The sequence below is a fragment of the Heterodontus francisci genome, chromosome 10 (genome assembly GCF_036365525.1).
Source record: "Heterodontus francisci isolate sHetFra1 chromosome 10, sHetFra1.hap1, whole genome shotgun sequence".
NCBI lineage: Eukaryota > Metazoa > Chordata > Chondrichthyes > Heterodontiformes > Heterodontidae > Heterodontus > Heterodontus francisci.
Genome location: NC_090380.1, coordinates 70,382,117 through 70,405,206, shown reverse-complemented (window position 1 = coordinate 70,405,206; position 23,090 = coordinate 70,382,117). Strand labels below are relative to the sequence as shown.

General features: G+C 40.5%; 1 protein-coding gene across 4 annotated transcripts in view; it reads left to right on the top strand.

The window, feature by feature from the left end:
• The window catches only part of ccdc181 (coiled-coil domain containing 181), a 68,050-nt gene extending 45,454 nt beyond the window's left edge, over positions 1–22,596 (top strand). For 2 of the 4 annotated variants that reach the window (XM_068039913.1, XM_068039910.1), the window contains 3 exons: positions 6,519–6,665; positions 18,833–18,987; positions 20,978–22,596. In XM_068039913.1, coding sequence (XP_067896014.1) covers positions 6,519–6,665; positions 18,833–18,987; positions 20,978–21,146 — 471 coding nt within the window. In that variant the 3' untranslated portion in view covers positions 21,147–22,596. Of the gene's footprint in view, positions 1–6,518; positions 6,666–18,832; positions 18,988–20,177; positions 20,260–20,977 lie in introns of all 4 variants that reach the window. The other 2 variants (XM_068039911.1, XM_068039912.1) reach the window with 2 other exon arrangements.
• The last annotated feature ends 494 nt before the right edge of the window (positions 22,597–23,090 follow it).

The window sequence follows — 23,090 nt, the reverse complement described above, 5'->3', positions numbered from 1 at the left end:
GGTTCCTCGGTATACTATGGCAGGAGTGCCTTGCACAGTGTCCTTTCCCAATTGAGCCTTTGCGGCAGCTGCTCCAAGCTTTAGTGCATCCCTCCCCATTGAGTCCTGGACCTTGGAATGGGCCAGTGCACAACACTCGGTCATGGAAAGTTCTTTGCACTGGAAGACCAGCAAGTTTCGGGCAGACCAAAATGCATCTTTCACCAAGTTGATGGTCCTCCGGCAGCGGTTGATGTTTATTTCGGTGTGCGTCCATGTGAACAACCTATAGAGCATTGAGTCCTGTGTTACGGAACTGCTCAGAATGAACCTCAACAAAAACACTGCATCTTTTTCCAGACTTGCTTTGCAAAAGCACATTCCAAAAGGAGATGGGCGATGGTCTCTTACCCACTGCAGCCGCCTGGAGGGCAGCGTGCAGAAGGGGTTTAAATGTGCATCAACTGAGAAAGTTTAATGTCATTTTGGTGCTGTGTGCATTGAAACCACTTGACACTGATAGAATTATAAACTCAGTATCACAGTAAACAATTACCAGGCAGTTTTTAAACTTAATTCTCAGTGTTTTAGTGATAAATCTCTGTTGACTGCTGTGTTATGACGGTGCTTCTGTATTTTTAAAGTTTTTTTTGAGGACTCATGTTTTTTAGAATTATGGACATTGTATTATTTGGAAAAACTGAAAAGGATTTGATGGATGTCTTTTCACTGGGGTCATTTCAAAGAGGTCATTGGAAGGTCTTTTGGACTTAGTTTGTAAATGACCCTGACTGGAATTCACCGGTCTTCAGGTAAGTACCCAGCAGGGGCTTTTTGACTTGAAGAAGATGTTTGCAGAGAAGTGACAGGTCAGGAGGTTTGACTCTTGGGATATTGTTTTCGGTTTCACTTTGGACAGTGTGTTGGGGTATGGACAGTGTTTTGAAATAAACTGCCAAGGACAAAACCCCAGGTCAGCTTTTTCCATCTCTTTATAAAAAAAGTCTGCCAGCTTTTCCATCTCTGAGAAGCTCTTAGAAGCAAGTGTAAGAAATAGAGAAATTGATGCTGCATTCCTCCTGAAAGGCCTGCCAGAAACCCCTGTTGTCACGTTTCTCGTAGTGAATGGTATTGGTGAGGAGTATATACCCGTACCTTTGTATCGGATGCACCTAGAATGTGACCTAATGTCTGGAATCGTAACTGTTGGAGTTGTCCATAGTTTGCCTGTAGATGGAGTTGGGGAATGATTTGGCCGGAGTGAAGGTAATAGCTTCTCCAATAGTCACGGAAAAAACAAGTGAGGTTAAAGAGACAGAACAATTGCAGGAATAGGTTCCAGGAATGTTTTTCTTCATGTGCAGTGACCTAAGAAATGGTTAAACAATTTCCATTGTCGTAGACAGATAGCTGAATATCTGAAACTTTCTTTGGGGATTTGGATAATCCTAAGGAAATGTTCAGTAAGTCTTCTCTGATCAAGGCTCAGCAAGCCGATCCAGAGTTAAATAAAGTGACACAATCAGCTCTAGCTGAAGCAAAGGGAGTTCCGGAAGGATATTGTTAAAAATGGGATTCTGATGAGGAAGTGGAGACCTCTTCACAGACCTGCTGACGAAGAATGGACGGTAGTTCACCAGATAATAGTACTGCCAAAGTATTGCCGGGAAATATTAAGGATAGACCATGAAATTCCTATAGCGGGACATGTGGAGATCTGGAAGACCAATCACATAATAGGTTGACATTTTTACTGGCCTGGTCTTTCAAGGAAGTGGTGCACTTTTGTAAAACGTGCCATACATGTCTGATTGTGGGAAAACTGCAACCTGCCATAAAACTGGCACCTCTAATTCCCACATCAGTTTTTGGGGAACCATTTAGTAGGGTGTCAGTAGACTGTGTAGGACCTTTACTGAAAACAAAAGTGGGGCACCAATATATACTCCATATCATGGATACGGCTACTCGGTTCCCAGAGACCATTCCCTTGAGCACAATTTCTGCTAAGTTGTGGTAGAGAAGTTAACACAGTTCTTCACTAGATATGGATTACTGATTGAGATTCAGTTGGATCAAGGTTCCAATTTTATGTCTAAAATTTTCAGAAAGTTATGGGTTATTGGGGTATAACACATTAAATTCTTCGACATATCACCCATAGACACAAGGGGCTTTAGAAAGGTACCATCAGATCCTCAAAACGATGATCAGAGCATACTGTCATGACTATCCCCATGATTTGGGATGAAGGGCTAGAATTTCTTTTGTTTGTCACTAGGGAGTCACCTAATGAGTCTAACAGTTTTAGTCCTTCTGAATTAGTTTATGGACATGAGATAAGAGGCCCTCTAAAACAAGTTAAAGAAAGGTTTTTAGAACAGAGAGATGAATTTTCTGTGTTAGATTATGTATCTGTGTTCCAGGAACGGCTCACAAGAGCCTGCAAAGTGTCTCAGGAACACCTTAAACCTTCCCAAAAAACCATGAAGAAATTGGCAGACAAGCATGCCAAGACCCGAACATTTCAACCAGGGGATGAAATGTTAGTATTACTGCCTTTACAGGGTGAACCGCTGAAAGCACAGTTCAGTGGTCCATTTAAAGTGGTTAGAAGAATTGGTAAAGTAAATTATTTGATTGACATACCAGATCGCCAGGAAAAGAATTGGCTGTGTCATATCAATATGTTGAAACAATATTATTGCCGGGAGGAGGATAAACAAGAACAGGTATGTCAGGTAGTAGGATGAAAGGGATAGTGAGGATGAGGCAGAAGAAGGCCTAGGCAATTCTCAAATTGAACCTCCTACTATCCAGTTAGCTATTACTGAATTGCTAGGGAGATTGGACACTATGCTTTCATATTTAGATACAGAACAACGAGAAGACCTAACAAGGCTACTCATGGCATTTCAAGGAGTCTGTAGGGACAAGCCAGGATATACATCCTTAACCATATATGATGTGGATGTAGGGGAATCCTTTCCTATAAAACAGCATCCTTATCGCTTAAGTCCAGAGAAATGGGCCCAGGTAAAAGCAGAAATCGAATACATGCACAAAAACCACCTAATTGAACCCAGTCAAAGCAGCTGGAGTTCCCCAGTGGTGTTATAGCCTAAACCTGATGGTTCAACTAGATTCTGCATAGACTACAGAAAGGTTAATGCAATAACAAAAGCAGACTCCTACCCAATTCCTCATTTGGAAGACTGTATTGACGAGTGGGCAGTGCCATGTTCTTACAAAAGTAGATTTGTTAAAGGGATACTGGCAGGTTCCTTTAACACCTTGAGCTAAAGAAATATCGACTTTTGTCACACCAGACGGTCTTTTCCAATGCCGAGTGATGCCATTCGGGCTAAAAAGTGCTCCAGCCACTTTTCAGAGACTAATGAACCACGTGGTAACCAGTGTTCCTAACTGTGTAGTTTACCTTGATGTGCTGGTATACAGTGACACTTGGAAGGACCACTTGCAACAACTAGAAGCTATGTTTAGAAAATTGCAATTGGCTGATTTAGTTTTAAACCTTGCCAAAAGTGAATTTGCAAAAGCGAAAGTCATCTACCTCGGGCATATAGTAGGTCAAGGACAAGTTTTGCCAAGAACAGCAAAAGTACAAGCATTGGTAGAGCCCCCTACTAAGACCAAATGAGAATTTGTGAGGTTTTTAGGGATGTGTGGTTTCTACTGCAAGTTTGTACCAAATTTTAGTACTGTAGCTGCTCCACTGACAGATTTGCTACAAAAAAAGAAAACCAAGTTATTGTGATCAGGGGAGTGCCAAGCATCTTTTGAGAGGCTGAAAACCATTTTGATTAATGAACCAGTGTTGGCTGCTCCAAATTTCATTAAGCCCTTCAAGGTAGCAATTGATGCTAGTGACCTGGGGGACGGTGCAGTCTTGTTACCAGACGATGAATCTAGCATAGAAAGGCCAGTGGGATACTTTTCCAAAATGCTAAATCGACACCACAGAAGATATTCAACAATGGAAAAAGAAACCCTAGGCTTATTATTAGCTCTTAAGCATTTTTGAGGTCTATGTCTGCCACGACTACAGAGAGACACTGGTATATACTGATCATAAGCCCCTTGCCTTTGTGGAAAAATTCAAAAACTGGAATGCCAGATATTCCGATGGAGCTTACTATTGCAACCTTATCACTTAAAGGTTATCCACGTTGCAGGAAAAAATAATGTAATTGTGGAATCACAGAATCGTTACCGTGCAGAAGGAGGCAGTTCCACCCATTGTGTCTGCACTGGCTCTCTGAAAGAGCAATTCCCTCAGTTCCTTTCCCCTGCCTTCTCCCAGTACATTCTTCCTTTTCATATAACTGTCTAATTCCCTTTTGAATGCTTACATTGAACCTGCCTCCACCACGTTCTCCAGAATCGCATTCTAGACCTTCACTACTCGCTGCGTGAAAAAGTTTTTCCTCATGTCACATTTGCTTCTTTTAACAATTACTTTAAATCTGTGCCCTTTCATTCTCGATCCTTTCACAAGTGGGAACAGTTTCTCTCTATCTATTCTGTCCAGACCCTTCATGATTTTGAATACCTCTATCAAATCACCTCTCGGCCTAATCTTCTCCAAGGAAAACAGTCCTAACTTCTCCAATCTATCTTCATGAATGAAATTCCTCATCCTTGGAACCATTCTCGTGAATCTTATCTGTACTCTCTCCAGTACCCTCACGTCTTTCCTAAAGATTTAATTTTGCTTCGAGTTATCTGAGTGTAAAGATAGTAGAACTGTATTAGCTACAAGTAAAGAGTGAATGAGTATGAGTGTAAAAATGTGTTTAAAAATATTTTCCATCTTCTTTACAAAGAGTGGGAAAAAACAAATGCATTTGAAAATGGAGTTTCATTCCTCCAAGGATGGAAGTGTTATGATGGTGTTTCTATATTTTTTATTGTTTTTTTTTGAAGACTCATGTATTTTAGAATTATGGCCATTGTTTTACTTGAGAAAACTGAAAATTATTCCATTAATTTTTTTTTCCAATGGTGTCATTAAAAGAGGTAATCAAAAGGTCTTTTGGACTTTGTTTATAAACAGCCCTTAATGGAAGGCACCAGTCTTCAGATGAATACCCAGCAGGGGCTTTTTGATTTGGAGAAGATGTTTACAGAGAAGTGATAGGTCAAGATTTATAGGGGTCAAGAGGCTTGACTCTTTGCGATATGGTTTTTGGTTTCGCTTTGGACAGTGTGTTGGGCTATGGACAGTGTTTTGAAAGGAGTTTTTAAATCAACTTGCCAAGGACAAAACCCCAGCTCAGCTTTTTCCATCTCCCTTTTTTAAAAAAAAAAGCCTGCCAGCTTTTCCATCTCTGAGAAACTCTTAGAAGCGAGTATAAGAAATAGAGAAATTGATGCTGCATTCCTCCCTGAAAGACCTGCCAGAAACCCTTCTTGTCGCGTTTCTCCTGGAAAGTCCGTCAAACTAATCCTCCAACGTCGCCTGAAAAGAACTGTTCTAGGAAGATTCCAGTGGCAGCTGTCTATGCTTATTTGGGATGCCAAACCAAAAAGGGAAAACTGACTTATCTTTTTTTCTTCAAGAATAAGCAAGTATTTAGCCAAAGTATTCTTTTTTGTAACAGAGCTCTAAAGAGAAAATCTCTATTTTTGGTTAACCTGTGTGTGTGTCTGTCTGTCTACGGTAAAAAGGGAACTTGCATATTTCAATCTGTGTTAATGCTTTGCTTCATTACTAGTTGAGCCTTGTTTTATAATAAACTGATAATTTTCTTGTTTAATAAAGAAACCTGGTTGGTGTATTTTATTCTGGGATAAAGAATGAAGTGTATATGATTGACTGCATTGGTAACTTGATAAACATTTAAATATATATTGTGACCTCTGGAGAAGTGGAACTAGAAAAGACAGTGCACTCCCTCCTCGGTCATAACAGCTGTCATTAAAATTTAACCAGCAGCTGAGTGGAACCTTATGCATGAATATTCAAATACTCCTTTCTCACTGGGTAGAGTGAAATGCATGCTCATCTGAGACTCAAATATATGTATAATGGCATCCCAAAATTCAACACAATTTTATTCAAATTTATTCTTTCACTGGACTTCAAAACCGTGGAACTGACGTTGGAACGCCTTGCCTCCCTTAGATGTTGTTTTGTTCCTACAATATATAGGCTTTACAATCCAAAGTTTTGTTTCAACACTATCTCCTAATTTATCTCTCCTATTGTGTTTTGATTTTAGCCTTAATTATGGGCTTTGGTCCTTCATATAAGTTTTTAGATTTTTTTAAAAGTTACTAAACTAATGTATTTCATATTTTAATAAATTATGAAAATATTATAATTTGATAAGTGTGTAGTAAGGTGGCTGTGACTATATCAATCTCTGAAATTGTGCAATGCTATAGAGACTATAACTGAGAGGGGAGAAATGAGAGTTGTATAAACTTGAGGACAGGGTTCATAAAGTGGTTCTCTGGGTGTTGATTGATTATCTCCTTGTTACATCTTAGTTAAATATGATTTGTTGTATAAGGTAGGGGCAAGAAAATCTGAGGAAGAGGTGCAGAAAAAAGAGGAGAACAAGATAGCTTTTGCGGTCTGGCTTCAAAAGAAGAAACAGCAGCATCAAGAAGAAAGGAGAATTCAATGTGCAAAGGAAATAGAAAGAAAGAATAGTAAGGTACTGTAATTAGAAAAGTTGTACCTATACAGAAACTTGAACTCTTAGCTCTGCATAATTTGTCAAATTACACTAGGAAAATCTGGCTCCAATTACGATCTTAACTGTACTCATGATGGGGGTGATATCCATTCTGTTTACCTACTTTTTTTTGTAATGATGCACTATATGGGCTGAATTTTATGATGTTGTATGGAACCACAGTGTTTCAAACAAAAAACAGTGGGCAGAAGCCCCATACTTCAGCATAAATTGAGTAAAATTCTGCTTGGAGTTCAGATGAGGAATTTTTGTTTTGGCTTAATTTAATTGTATTGTTAATTGTGGGAGAGGAAATTATGTTCCTGCAATGTCTATGACTGGACAGAATGTAACCTTCAAAAAGCAGTTTTAAAAAATAATGTATATTATAGCTATTGTTCCTGTGACATTCCATTTTTAATTCAAACTTTCAGCAACGTCAAGGATTTTTACCTCAACAGCTCCTTAATAGATGAACCTTTGTACCCTATATTGTCTTTCATTCCTCTGTATGTACAGTTTTCTTTGATATAATTTTTTTCTTAAAACTCTCTGTAGAGATAAAAAGTTTAAGTTCTTCAATATACCTTTTGATAGCTGTCTCACTAAGACAATTGTGCATGAGGATATATCCATTTCGGGCAAAAATGCAAACAGACCCACATCTGTGACCATTGTTGGATTTTTGTCGAACATAATTTTTAACAAATATAATTTTAGTTCAAAAGGAAGATTATTGTAGGATGAAGAAAACCGGTATTTGGGATTATTCTTTCATAGTTTAATCTCTGATTATATAAGTATATACCATCTACAGCATATACCATCTACAGCATAGTGTTACGACCAAGGCAGAAGTAATGCACTGTTAATTCAGTCCCACTGCTCCACAGGTCACAATATATTAGTAATGCTTCCCACCTATTGGAAATTAGCCAAATTAAACACTTTATTTGTCCCCCAGAATAAAGCACACCAAACCAGGTTTCTTTAAACAACAACAAAATTAACTATTTACTAATAAACTAAAATCTTAATAATGGAATAAATCTATATATATATATATATATATGAAAAGACTCTATAACGCTTTTATTCAGGGAGAAAGGGTGTTTTGAGTTGTAATGGTTTCTTAGGAATAATAAAATAATTGGTTGTCACAGTTTGGTAGGATATTTCTGGATCGGTGAGGTGTCCCAGAGTCAAATAGTCAGATGCCACTCGAAGTCTCTCCAGGCAAGTTTGATGAACAGTCTGTGATGGGTAGGCGTACAAGGCAATTCATCTGCAGCAGGCGTCTCACAGATCTTTCAGCAAAAGATGTAGCAACAGGTCTATTTAAATTTTAAAGTAGCATTCCAGCAATAGAAGCTTTTTTGAGATTTCAGGATCTCCCAAAAACACAAAAGGCAACCAACATCACTCTCTTGAAGCAGGGATTCTTGAGACTGGAGGCAGTAGAAATTCATTACCTTTAAATTGCAGAGACTTTCTGCAAAGCAGTGTTTCTCCACAGAGTGTAGTAAATCCTCTGTTAGAATCATACAAAGTTTAAGGCACAGAAAGAGGCCACTTGGCCCATCATGTCTGTGCTGGCCGAAAAAGATCCACCTATTCTATTCCCACCTTTCAGCATTTGGTCCATAGCCCTGCAGCTTACAGCACTTGAGGTGCATATCCAGACTTCTTTTGAATGAGTTGAAGGTCTCTGCCTCAACTACCCTTTCAGGCAGTAAGTTCCAGACCATCACCACCCTCTGGGTGAAAAATGTTTTTCCTCATCTCCCTTCTAATGTTTCCACCAATCACTTTAAATCTATGCCCCCTCGTCACTGACCTCTCTACGAAAGTGAATAGACCCTTCACCTCCACTCTATCCAGGCCCATCAAAATTTTGTACATTTCAATTAGATCTCCCCTCAGCCTTTTCTGTTCCAAGGAGAACAATCCCAGCCTATCCAATCTTTCCTCAGCTGCATTTTTCCAGTCCTGGCAACATCCTCGTAAATCTCCTCTGAACCCTCTCTAGTGCAATTGCATCCTTTCTGTAATGAGGTGACCAGAACGGCACGCAGTACTCAAGTTGTGGCCTTACCAATGAGTTATACAGTTCCAGCATAACCACCCTGCTTGTGTATTTCTATACCTCAGCTAATAAAGGAAAGGATTCCTTATGCCTTCTTAATCACCTTATTGACCTGTCCTGCTACCTTCAGGGATTTTATTTATTTAGAGATACAGCACTGAAACAGGCCTTTCGGCCCACCGAGTCTGTGCCGACCAACAACCACCCATTTATACTAATCCTACATTAACCCCATATTTTCTATCCCACCATTCTCCTACCACCTACCTACACTAGGGGCAATTTACAAAGGCCAATTTACCTATCAACCTGCAAGTCTTTGGCTGTGGGCGGAAACCCACGCAGACACAGGGAGAACTTGCAAACTCCACACAGGCACTACCTGAAACTGAACCCGGGTCGCTGGAGCTGTGAGGCTGCGGTGCTAACCACTGAGCCACTGTGGTCATTCACTCCAAGGTCCCTTACTTCCTCTACACTTCTCAGTATTTTCCCATTAATCATGTATTCCTTTGCCTTGTTTGACCTCCCCAAATGCAGCACCTTACACTTCTCCAAGTTGAATTCCATTTGCCACTTTTCGACCCATCTGACCAGACCATCAATATTTTCCTACAGCTATCCTCCTCGCTATCTACCACATGGCCAATCTTTGTGTCGTCCGCGTACTTCTTGATCGTGCCCCCTACATTTACATCCAGATCGTTAATATACACCACAAAAAGCAGGAGACCCAGTACTGAGACCTGCGGAATACCACTGGAAACAGCCCTCCAGTTGCTAAAACAGCCATCAACAATTACCCCTGTTCCTGGGTCTTTTCTCTCTCTCTCCAGGCAGGTCAAAACCACACCTTAAACGTAGAACAACTTTCTAAGAGATGCAAGGCTTCTTTTCAGAGAGTGGTAACACTTTTTCTGGGTTTTCCTCTCTTTCCAGGCAAGGCAAAACAAAGATTTCAAAGCCTGCTCCTTGTAAAGTTCACTGTTCTTTCAATCCCAAAACAAAACTAACCTTTCAACAACCAAGTCACAAGACAGTCATAAATCTTCCTGTTGCTTGTATTCAAGTTTTACAGCCTGCACACTTCAAGCACCAAGTGTCAGCATACAACGTTCACAGAAAATCCCCTTTTCCCAGCTTTTGAAGGCACACAGACCTCTTAGTTTAAAAACAAACTCTTGTGACAGTAGTGATGTAGGTCTTCATAATTTAAGTTACATATAATAACAGAAATTGTGGAAATACTCAGCAGATTAGGCATCATCTGTGGAGAGAGAAACAAAGTTTAAGTTTGAGGTTTATGACCTTTCATCAGAACTGGGAAAACATTTAGCTGTGGTTCAGTTGGTAGCACTGTAGCCTCTGAGTCACAATGTTCTGGGTTCAAGTCTCACTCCAGGGCTTGTGCACAAATATCAAGGCTGACACTCCAGTGCAGTACTGAGGGAGTGCTGCATTGTCGGAGGTGCCATTTTTCAGATGCGACGTTAAACTGAGGTACCATCTGCTTGTTCAGGTGGATGGCACTATTTTGAAGAAAAGCAGTGGAGTTATACCCGGTGTCCTGGACAATATTTATCTTTCAATCAACACCACAAAATCAGATCATCTGGTTGTTATCACATTGTAGTTTGTGGCAGTTTGCTGTGTGCATACTGGCTGCCACATTTCCTGTATTACAATAATGACCATGCTTCAAAAAAAAAGTACTTTATTGGCTGTAAAACGCTTTGCAATGTACGGTGGTCGTGAAAGAGATGTAAGGGTTTTAAACAAGTACACAGGCAGGGAAATTGGGGGGAAGGGAGAAAAGAAGAAAAGGTAAGGTCTGTGATGGAATGGAAGGTAGGAGAGATTAAATGATAAAAGGGATGATGATGCAAGGCAAAAGGGAATGTAATGGGAAAAGTAAAGAAACAAAAGATGCCCTACAAGATGGGAGCAGTGATTATGATCTGCAATTGTTGAACTCCATGTTGAGTCCGGAATGCTGTAAAGTACCTAATTGAAAGATGAGGTGCTGTTCTTCAAGATTCTATTGAGCTTCATTCTTTTGGGCCTCCTTATCTCGAGAGACAATGTTTCATTAGAATAGAGTAAAAGGCCAAGGACAGTATTAAGGAGTGTTTTAAAGAAGGAAAGAGAGTTAGCAAGATGAAGAGCTTTATGGAGGGAATTCTAGAGCTTCGGGTCTAGACACCTGAAGACACAACTGATAATGGAGGGGCAAAGGAAATCGGGGATGCACAAGAGACCAGAATTGGAGGAACGCAAGTTACATATAATGCCTGACTAGTACTTGGTCACTTCTCATTTGTACAGGGCTAAGATTTAATAAAATATCTATGTAGCTAAGAAAACCAACAGCAGTGTTTTTTCAGATAAAATTTTATTCTAGCAAAATTTATCCTGAATGTATGTAGATTTCAGAATTTTAGTTCAAAAAAAGCTGTAACATCTGTTTTGAAATTATTTGTGTGATAAGCAATAATGCCACTAGAAACTTAAAGTAGTATAATAAACAATTTAATTCTGGAATATATATCACATTGTAAAACTGAGAAGATTTCTTGTACAATTTAATTTTAATTAAGTACTCAACCAGTTGAACTGATTTTGCATGGGAAAATTACATACTCTGATAAGAGTGGTGGATCACCCGAGAAGGTGTGAAAAATGAAGTCCTGTTCATCCATTACCCTTATGCATGCACACCTACATTGGCTCCCAGTCACCAAAGCCTTGATTTTAAAATTCTCAGCTTTGTCTTCAGATCCCTCCACAGCCCCTGCCTATCTCTCCCATTTCCGCCCTCCAAGAACTCTTTGTTCCCTCGAGTTCTGGTCTGTTATGCATCCCTGATTACTTTCGACCCTCCCCAATTTTGGCAATGTCGTCAGGTGAATAGGCCCTAAACTTTGGAATTCCTTACTCTAAGCTCTCCGCCTCGCTAGCTCTCTCTTTAAAACCTACCTCATTGACCAAGCTTTTGTTCACCTGTCCTAATATCTCCACATGTGCCTCAGTGTCACATTTTTCTCCTGTGAAACTCCGTGGGCCACTTTACGACTTTAGGAACAGAGGAGCAGGAGTAAGCCATTCAGCCCATCCAGCCTTCTCCACCATTCAATATGATCATGGCTGATCATCCATTTAAATGCCTTCTTCCCACACTGACCTTATATCCCCTTATGTCATTTGTATTTAGAAATCTGTCAATCTCTGCTTTTCTTTTCTTTTGGGCCTCCTTATCTCGAGAGACAATGGATACGCGCCTGGAGGTGGTCAGTGGTTTGTGAAGCAGCGCCTGGAGTGGCTATAAAGGCCAATTCTGGAGTGACAGGCTCTTCCACAGGTGCTGCAGAGAAATTTGTTTGTTGGGGCTGTTGCACAGTTGGCTCTCCCCTTGCGCCTCTGTCTTTTTTCCTGCCAACTACTAAGTCTCTTCGACTCGCCACAATTTAGCCCTGTCTTTATGGCTGCCCGCCAGCTCTGGCGAATGCTGGCAACTGACTCCCACGACTTGTGATCAATGTCACACGATTTCATGTCGCGTTTGCAGACGTCTTTATAACGGAGACATGGACGGCCGGTGGGTCTGATACCAGTGGCGAGCTCGCTGTACAATGTGTCTTTGGGGATCCTGCCATCTTCCATGCGGCTCACATGGCCGAGCCATCTCAAGCGCCGCTGACTCAGTAGTGTGTATAAGCTGGGGGTGTTGGCCGCTTCAAGGACTTCTGTGTTGGAGATATAGTCCTGCCACCTGATGCCAAGTATTCTCCGAAGGCAGCGAAGATGGAATGAATTGAGACGTCGCTCTTGGCTGGCATACGTTGTCCAGGCCTCGCTGCCATAGAGCAAGGTACTGAGGACACAGGCCTGATACACTCGGACTTTTGTGTTCCGTGTCTCTGCTTTAAACATACTCAATGACTGAGATTCCACAGCCCTCTGGGGTAGAGAATTCCAAAGTTTTACAAACCTCTGAGTAAAGAAATTTCTCCTCATCTCGGTCCTAAGTGGCTTCCCCCTTATTTTGAAATTGTGTCCCTTGGTTCTAGACTCCCCAGCCAGGAGGAAACATCTTAGCTGCATCTACCCTGTCTACCCTTTTAAGTATTTTGTACATTTCAATGAGATCACCTCTCATTCTTCGAAACTCTAGAGAATAGAGGCCCAGTTTCCCCAATATCTCTTCATGGGACAGTCCCGCCATCCCGGGAACAAGTCTGGTGAACCTTCGTTGCACTCCCTCTATGGCAATAATATCCTTCCTAAGGTAAGGGGATCAAAACTGCACACAGTATTCCAGGTGTGGTCTAACCAAGGTTCTATACAATTGAAGCAAGACTTCACTACTCCTATTCTCAAATCCTCTTGCGATAAAGGCTAACATACCATTAGCCTTCTTAATTGCTTGCTGCACCTGCATGTTAGCTTTCAGTGACTTATTGGCAAGGACACCCAGGTCCCTTTGTACATCTACACTTTCTAATCTCTTACTATTTAAGAAATACTCTGCACATCTATTCCTCCTACCAAAGTGGATAATCCTGCATTTTTCCACATTATATTCCATCAGCCACATTCTTGCCCACTCACTCAGTCTTTCCAAATCCCCGAAGTCGCTTTGCATCTTCCTCACAACACACATTCCCACCTAGTTTTGTGTTATCTGCAAACTTGGAAATACTACATTTGGTCCCCAAATCATTGATGTATATTGTGAACAGCTGTGGCCCAAGCACCGATCCCTGCGGCACCCCACTAGTCACAGCCTGTCAATGCAAGAATGTCCTGTTTTTTCTTACTCTCTGCTTTCTGCCTGTTAACCAATCCTTAATCAATGTCAGTATATTACCTCCTATCCCATGTACTTTAATTTTGTTAACCAACCTCCAGTGGGGGTCTTTATCAAAAGCCTTTTGAAAATCCAAGTATACCACGTCCACCGACTCCCCTTTATCAATTCTGTTAGTAACATCCTCAAAAAAACTCCAAAAGGTTTGTCAAACATGGTTTCCCATTCATAAATCCATGTTGACTATGCCTAATCAAATCATTATTATCCAAGTGTCCATTTATCACATCCTTTAGAATAGATTCTAGCATTTTCCCAATGACTGATGTAAGGCTAACAGGTCTGTAATTCCCTGTTTTCTCTCTCCCTCCCTTCTTAAATCATGGGGTGACATTTGTGACCTTCCAATCTGCAGGAACCGCTCCAGAATCTGTAGAATTTTGGAAGATGATCACTAATGCATCCACTATCTCCATAGCTACCTCTTTCAACACTCTGGGATGTAGAATATCAGGCCATAGAGTCATAGAGAGATACAGCACTGAAACAGGCCCTTCAGCCCACCGAGTCTGTGCCAACCAACAACCACCCATTTATACTAATCCTACATTAATCCCATATTCCCTACCACCTACCTACACTAGGGGCAATTTACAATGGCCAATTTACCTATCAACCTGCAAGTCTTTGGCTGTGGGAGGAAACCAGAGCACCCAGCAGAAACCCACGCGGTCACAGGGAGAACTTGCAAACTCCACACAGGCAGTACCCAGAACTGAACCTGGGTCGCTGGAGCTGTGAGGCTGCGGTGCTAACCACTGCGCCACTGTGCCGCCCTAGGTCTTGGGGACTTATTAACCTTCAGCCCCATTAATTTCGTCAATGCAACCTTCTTACTAATTTCCTTCAATTCCTCATTTCCCCCTAATCCCTTGGATCTCTAATTCTGGGAGATTTCTTGTATTTTCCTCAGTGAAGTCAGACACAAAGTAATCATTTAGCTTCTCTGCCATTTCTCTATTCCCCAATAGAAATTCTCCTGACTCTACCCGTAACGGACCCACATTTGTCTAAGCCAAACATTTCCTTTTTATGTACCTGTAGAAGCTTTTACAGTCCGTTTTAAAAACATTTTTGCTAGCTTATATTCATATCCTATTCTCCCTTTCTTTATCAGTTTCTTCATCCTCCTTTGCTGTATTTTAAAATCCTCCCAATCTTCAGGTTTACTACTATTTTTGGCAACTTTATAGGCCTTTTCTTTTAATTTTATACAATCCTTAACTTCCTTTGTTATCCACGGTTGACTGCCTTTACTTTTGAAGTTTTTGTGCCTTGAAGGAATGTATAGTTGCTGTAAACTATGTAATATTTCTTTAAAGACGATCTATTGCCTATGTACTGTCATACCTTTTAATGTATTTTCCCAATCCACCTCAGCCAATTTGCCCCTCATACCTTCATAATTTCCTTTGTTCAAAATTTAACACCCTGGCTTTCAGATTGAACTACTCACTTTCAAACATAATGTAAAATTCTATCATATTATGGCAACTCCATCTCTAAAGGTTCTTTTACAACAAGATTATTAATTAGCCCTTTCTCATTACATAATACTAGATCTAAAATAGCTTGTTCTGTAGGCAGTTCCTCAACATACTGCTCTAGAAAACCATCCCTAACACACTCCAGAAACTCATCCTCCACAGCATACTGCTGATTAGGTTTACCCTGTCCATATGCAGATTGAAGTCACTTTAAAGGTGCTTTAAAAATGTCTGTTGTAGAAAATGTAGCAAAGTTTCACATTGTTCCAAGTTTGGAATAATTGATTTAATTGCATCATCTGCCTAAACTTCTAGGATCAAAGTTGTGTCACCGGGTGTATACGAAATAATAACTGTCGTAATGAGTCCTTTTTATTTCATGCATACTGTATAAAGAGTAAGGTAAATTAACAAATATAATATAGGAAACTAACACACAAAATTACAAGTGAACCAACTTATCTGCATATGATAAAGATTGAACAGATGAGGTAATTTCTCAGCATGATTTGGCATGAAGTAGCAAACCTCTGAGAGGCAAAGACTTGCCATAAAATTTAGGACCGCATTTTACATTTCTGCCGAAATGGCTGGGTGGACCGCCCACCCTGATGACGTGGAGGGGGCGTGTGGTCCGTCCCCGGCAATGGCGTTAGTGGCCTTTGCACGGGTGCTGATGCCATTTTTAAAGGGCTTTGAGCCCTTCCATTTAATTTTAAATATTTAAAGATAGTTATTTAAAATTGATTCAAAAAATTGAATAAATGTTTCTAGCCCCTCTTTTTCCACCCCCCCCCCCCCCCCCCCGCATAACCATACAATTAATTCCTTGCCCTCGCTCCCACCTCCCAAAATACTTACTTTGTGCACCTGACCTTCCCCCTTCCCCCCCCCCCACCAACCCCCACAGTTCATAAACTGTGAACTTTACCCTTGCCGCCATTCCGCACACCAATCAGATGAATTTGACGCTGCTCCCCCACTTCCGCATTGAAAACTTAGCTGCTCCCCCCTCCGCACCAGTGTTTAGCCTCTGATCCCAGGACGGGGTTCTGAAGGCGCGGGAATTGCCAGCCACTGGCAGCAATATTGCTGCAGAATGGACGGCGGCAGAGGGTAGGTCATCAATTCATTTATTTAAATTCATTTAAATATTTAAGTGGGGCTCCAGTCACTGAATGGTGGGGGTTTGCCACGAGGTCTTGCCACTGCCGGCAATATCGGGCGGGGCCTTCCCAGCGTTGAGGCCCGTGGTAGGCTTCTGCCAGAGGCATTCACCTTCCCTGCCATGACCCCAGATGTCGTGGTGGGGGGGGGGGGGGCTATAAAATTCAGCCCACTGTGAAAATTAAATCAGGTAAAATGGGAATACCACTGAAATTGTTCTGGACTATTAATTTATCAATCTGTAATTATGTTTCAGCAAAGTTATAGAAACTATCATAAAATGTAGTTATTGAAGCTTTAGCAGAGTTAGGTAAATGAAGATACTTTGATCCCAATTATGTTTGTACTAATACAAAGTACACCTTCTCAGCAAAATACTTTGTGAAATGCAGCACAGAAACTTAACTATTTTACCTGTGATTGTTCAAACAACTGGTGCATTTAAGGATGCATGTTGGCTAATTTTGGGCTGGAACATAAGAAATAGGAGCAGGAGTAGACCATTCAGCCCCTCAAGCATGCCCCACCATTCAATAAGATCATGGCTAATCTGCCCCAGACCTCAACTCCTCTTTCGTGCCAGCTCCTCATAGCCCTCAACTCCCCGATTATTTCAAAAATCTATCTGCCTCCTCTTTAAATACTTTCAGTGATCTAGCCTCTGCAACTCTTTGGGGTAGAGCATTCCAGACATTCACTACCCGCTAAGAGAATAAATTCCTTCGCATCTCAGTTTTAAGTGAGTGTCCCCTTATTTTGTAGCTATGTCCCCTGGTTCGAGATTCCCCTGCTACCCTGTCAAGCCCCTTCAGAATCTTGTACGTTCCAATAAGATCACCCTTCATTCTTCTAAACTCCAATGAATAAAGGCCTAACCTGTTTAGCCGTTCTTGATAAGTCAACCCCTTCATCCCAGGAATCAGCCTAGCGAATCTCTTTTGAACTGCCTCCAATGTCAGTATCTCCTTTCTTAAATACGGAGACCAAAACTGTACACAGTACTCCAGGTGCGGCTTCACCAACACCCTGTACAGTTGTAACAAGACTTCCCTATTTTTAAACTCCAACCTGCTAGCAATAAAGGCCAAAATTCCATTTGCCTTCTTAATTACTTGCTGCACCTGCATGCTAACTTTTTATATTTCATGCACAAGAATACCCACATCTCTCTGTGCTGCACTTTTTTGAAGTCTCTCTCCATTTAAGTAATAGTCATTCTTCCTACCAAAGTGCATGACCTTACACTTTCCTACATTAAACTCCATCTGCCAAGTTTTTGCCCACTCACTCAACCTATCTATATTCTTTTGCAGATTCCTTATGTCCTCATCACAACATGCCCTCCCATGTATTTTTGTATCGTCAGCAAATTTGGATATACTACACTCTGCCCCCTCCTCCAAGCCATTAATATAGATAGCAAATAATTGAGGTCCTAGGACTGATCCTTGTGGCACTCCACTAGTTACGCCTTTCCAACCTGAAAAGACCCATTAATCCGATTCTCTGTCTTCTGTGAGTTAACCAATCCTCAATCCATGCTAATGCATTACCCCCAATACCATGAGCTCCTATCTTGTTCAATAATCTTTTATGTGGCACCTTATCGAATGCCTTCTGGAAATCCAAATACACTACATGTACCGGTTCCCCTTTATCAGCTCTGCTCGTTATATCCTCAAAGAACTCTAGCAAATTTGTCAAACATGATTTCCCTTTCACAAAACCATGTTGACTCTGTTTGATTGCGTTAAGCTTTTCTAAATGTCCTGCTATTTTTTCCTCCATAATGGACTCTAGCGTTTCTACCAATGTCCCAGGTTATATATTAATTAATTTTGAATATCATGTATAAGTTTTCTTGGTGCACTTTTGAGTGGTGATCAATAAAGTGGACTAGCCTGGATGCTAGGTCATAATTATTACTTTACAAAAGCAAAATATTTTAGTTTGAGATGGAACAAGAATCTGGATGCAAATCTACTGCTTAGAAAGAAATTAAGGAAAAAGGAGGAATTCCCTCCGTAATTGCCTGTGATACATATTGGTCATTCCTCCCATGATGGTTGAGAAGATGATGGAGAGCTGTATAGCTCTTGCTTTGCCCTAAATGCAACACTGATAGCACATCACAACACATTGTAAGTTGCTAAGAGATTTAACACATTTTGGGCTAAAATTGCCAATCCATGATACCCTACTGGATAAGCTTCGAACCTCATCTTCCACCATTGGGAAAATATCAGATGGAAGTGAGGCTCAGTCTCAGACAGGAGGGAGAATCAAACTGCTGTCAGTCATGGCTAATTTCATGCAGATCTTTGTCTTGTTGCCTGAGCTAACAACTGAGTCCTGGGGAAGGAAGGTTCAGTGAGAGTACCCTAGTGAAGATGAAAAACTGAAAATGGGAACAAACATGGAATTTAGAACTACATGGGGTGTCATTGTTACACTTGAACTCGCACAGAATCAAATTGTGCGTTTTTAAATATGCTGGGATGATGCTGTTTGTGAAAACTGCTTAGTTTTGTTTTCATAGGAATATCGAGACCCAAACGAAGCCTTCAATCTCTGGCTGAAAAAGAAACGGGAACAGCAAATTAAGGAGCAGCAAATAGAAGCAATGAGAAAAAGAGAACAAGATTACAACTCAAAAGTCCACACGAGAGAAGACTCTGAAAAAGCTTTTAAGCAGTAAGGAATGTTTAATTTATTTCCATACTAACTTGAAATCTACTTTGTAATCTAGTTCAGTGACTGAAACTGCTAACTGTATTCACACAAGTAAAGAAATAGGATATCAATTTATAGCTATAGTTGTAGGGTATAACCTGCAATTTAATCACCATTATCAATTGATGGCATTTGCAAATGCCTAAAGAACATATTTTGTACATCTTTATGATTAGTTCAATGATAAAATATGAGAGGCACCAAAAATGTGCAGAAACCCTTTGTTTTATAATTGCAATTGTTAACCCCGGTTATTTTTAGATGTGAAACTGCAGCAACAGGCCATTATGCATTGAGCTGTCCATTCTAGTGCATTACACATAATTATAATTGTGCAGAACTCTGTTATAAAAGAATTTATGATGCAAGTAAATGTGTGTTATTGAGCCTGATGCTTTAAAAGAGAATCAGGGGTTTATCCTGTGAAGTATGATATCAGATCATTTAGTACTCATTTTATGCCTTAACATAATAAAGCAAACTTTTCAGATGAAATATAAAAGCAAAACACTGTGGATGCTGGAAATCTGAAATAAAAACAGAAAATGCTGGAAATACTCAGCAGGTCATGCAGCATCTGTGAAGAGAAAAACAGAATTACTGTTTCAGGTCTGTGACCCTTCATGAGAACTGAAGGGTTGCAGACCTGAAACAGTGGGCTAAATTTTATTTGGGCGCCGCACTCCACAGTGGCGCCCTTTGAACTTGACAGGGGGCCCACATTCAGCGGCCGCCAAGCAGCCCCCGTGATATTTCACGCGGGTGCTCATTTAAATAGTGGGGGCGGAGTGGCCGCCCCCGATGATGTGTAGTGGTGGCCTCCGCGCCCCTGGCAACAGCATCCGGTGCCACCCCGCAGAGGCCATTTTTAAAGGGCTTTAAGTTCTTACAAATACTTTCAATTCTTATATGGGCAGCAGCATTAAAATTTTATTAAACACCAAAAAAAAATGTGCAGATGGCCCTGTCCCAACCCCACAATGGTCATTTCAATGCCCAAAATGACCAACACATTCCTTTTTCCCTACCAAACTTTATCCCCTAAACTTATAACATTTGGCCTATGACCCCTTTCCACCATCCCCACATCCAATAAAAATTGATTTCCCTCTCGTCCTGAAATTTTTTTATTACTCCCCCCTTTCCACCAGGTTCTCACCTCGGAACTCCATGTGGAGTTCCGAAGGCGCGCGAAGGCCGAACGGAGGACGTAAAATTGGCGTGGGACAGTAGGCAAGTTAATTTGAATGTAATTGATATCAATTTAAATACGTATATGAAGGTCCTGCTGCCAGGCGGCTTGGGGGCCGCACCGACATCTCCCTGACGCCAGTAACATGCGGCGGGCCCTTCTTGAAGTTGCGGATCGAGGTGGGCCTCTCCCCGCCACATTTTACCGGTCCCCGCTCCACTAACGCCGGCGTCGAGGGGCCAGTAAAATTCAGCCCAGGAGCACTCTTTTTTTTTTTCTCTCCTCAGATGCTGCCTGACCTGGGTGAGTATTTCCAGCATTTTCTGCTTTTATTTTTAGATGAGATGTCAAACCAAAGCCCCCGCCTATCTGTTTGTTCAGGTGGATGCTAAAGATCACATGACACTTTTCAAACAAGAGCCTGGCGTTCTCCTGGTGTTCTGACCAAACATCACCCCTCAAATAACAATCAAAGAAATTAACTGAACATTTATCTTGCTGTTTTGGGGATCTTGGTGCATGCCAATTAGCTGCTGCATTTTCTGCACTTCCAAATTAATTTGTGTGGAGTGTTTTGAGAAACTTTTCAGATGTGATGATGTACTAAATTATATTAAGATAACGCACTAAATGCTAACCTGTTTAAATATGAAAACTAATAAAGGCATTAATAGAGAAGGTAGAAGCATACATACTTCTGCTTATTTCAGTAAGGGTTTGATTCAGCAGTTTTTTTTTCTTGCTTATGAATTTTTGCAGGTGGCTAAAAAGAAAGAAAGCTGAGAAACGTGCAGAGCAGTTGGCTGCCAAGGAGCGATGCAAGAAGTTTCTGATGGAAGCTAGAAGAGTAAAAAGAATGCAAACTCTACTGTGCACCCTTAGTGAATCCAAATCATTTCAGTTTGACAATTATGGTTACAGGTTCTAGGAAATCCTGGTCGTGCTATTTCTCTTCACATTTTGAATGTCTCATTGCAGAGTTCAAATAAGAAGAACCCTTCTGATGGTTTGCAGACGAGACTTTCAGTAGTATGAAAACATCTGCAGTGATCTCAACAATTCTATCTCTAATATGTAATTGTACATCAGTACTAACATTTCAGAATCTGCTGAGCATTCCACAATACATGATTAGGCTGTAATAAATTATCTGCACAGTCTGTATGTGTTAATGTTTTTTCTATGCCAATGAAAAGATCCTTTAAACATTTAAAAGTTTTATTTTAATAGGTAAAGTAGACCAGTGTTAAAGTAGCATTTGCACTTTCCATAAGAAGTCATTGACCGTTATTAAAAGCGAACAAATCAATGACGCTTGTGCAGGCAATAGTTTAGTTCTGTATGCGCAAGCAATAAGTTAACTTCCATCTACTCATCTGAACTAAATCATTTAAACTTGGATATAATGTTTGAGTGTCAATAAGGTGGCATTTCTTGTTGTACTTGTAGTTCTTTTCATCCCTTCCCTGGACTTTGTATATTCTTTAGCTGAAAAGGGGCAGATGCTCTGCTCCTTATTCTCTGGCAATGCCAGTGTAAGGAACTGTTAAATTGACCGAGAATGTCCTGTTTGGGAGTACCCCGCTGATTTGCTGATTCCATTTAGAAATTGCCTAACTTCTACCCGATTCTTCCCATGATAGCCTGGCTGAAATCAGGAATTTGCGTTGTGGAATCCAGTCCATAAGCATGTATACCAATGCGTTATTCCCTTCTCCAGCTGTGCTTAATTTCCTTGGGGCTTCTGTTCCTCTGGTGTAACATTGAATGAAACTCTGTTTCTGTCAAAGTTACACCAGTGGAGTGGAGAAGCCCTGAGAAAGGTCCTAGCAACAATTTTTTCCCCCTAGATACCTGTCTTTGGAAGCCTTTGCCAATAACTCTGCCTCCTTGAAAGTTGTAGGATTCTTCAGATTAGGTTATTATTGACTCCATTATACCATGGTGTAGACAAAATTTTAACAGCAGAAGATTGTAGCGAGGAGCAATACCCAATATTATTTCATTTTACACCTTTTACAGTGTCACTGAAAGCTATACAAGGAGAATATTTATAAGAAGCATGGAATTTGAGTGTTCATTAAGAAAGTTTGTTTCGAAGGGGGAACTAATGTTTGGTCAAGGCTAATGATCTGTCAGTGTTATAGTGCTGCTACTGTATCTACATAAAATTGTACAGTGATATTGTGGGTAAATTTCATGACGCAAAAAGGAAAATGTGAACCTTGTGGGCATGAAAATGCTTTCCAAGGATCCAACAAATGTTTGATATTCAGCAATACTGCACATAATTTTGTTACAAAAGAGCTGTCTTTACTAGATATGTGTCATCCAACATGATATTAAATTGCCTGTGACATTAAAAACTCTTCATTTTACCTATAGGCTTTCTTTTTGGTGCCTTTCGTTGCTCTTTCTTAGAAACAAAACTTTTAAAGTTTTTAATCACTTTGAGAAATGCTTTGATGTTTTTCTGCACAAGTATTATAGAAGTAGTTGATGGGTCTTGCTCGCCCCTGCAGTTAATTTGTTTAAATTGAGCAGCAAAGTGAAGAACTAATGGCCATAGTCCAGTTAGGGTCAAAGGATTGGCTTACTAAATCAATCCTGAGAATCAAACCATTAAGTTCCTGATCATGATTGACCAATGTGAGAATGTACACAATGGGAATAAAGCACTTTTGCATAAGGAAAATTGCAAGCTGCTTACTTTCTACTAATTATTTGAATGGTAATTTACGTGCACAATTCACTCATGTCATCGTGCCGGAGATGGGGGGGATTCTTGAAGAAAAGTAATTAATTGTGCTTTATACATAGTTAAGATATAGAAATGCTATTTTTTTTTCTACACACCTGTACTTACCTGGAT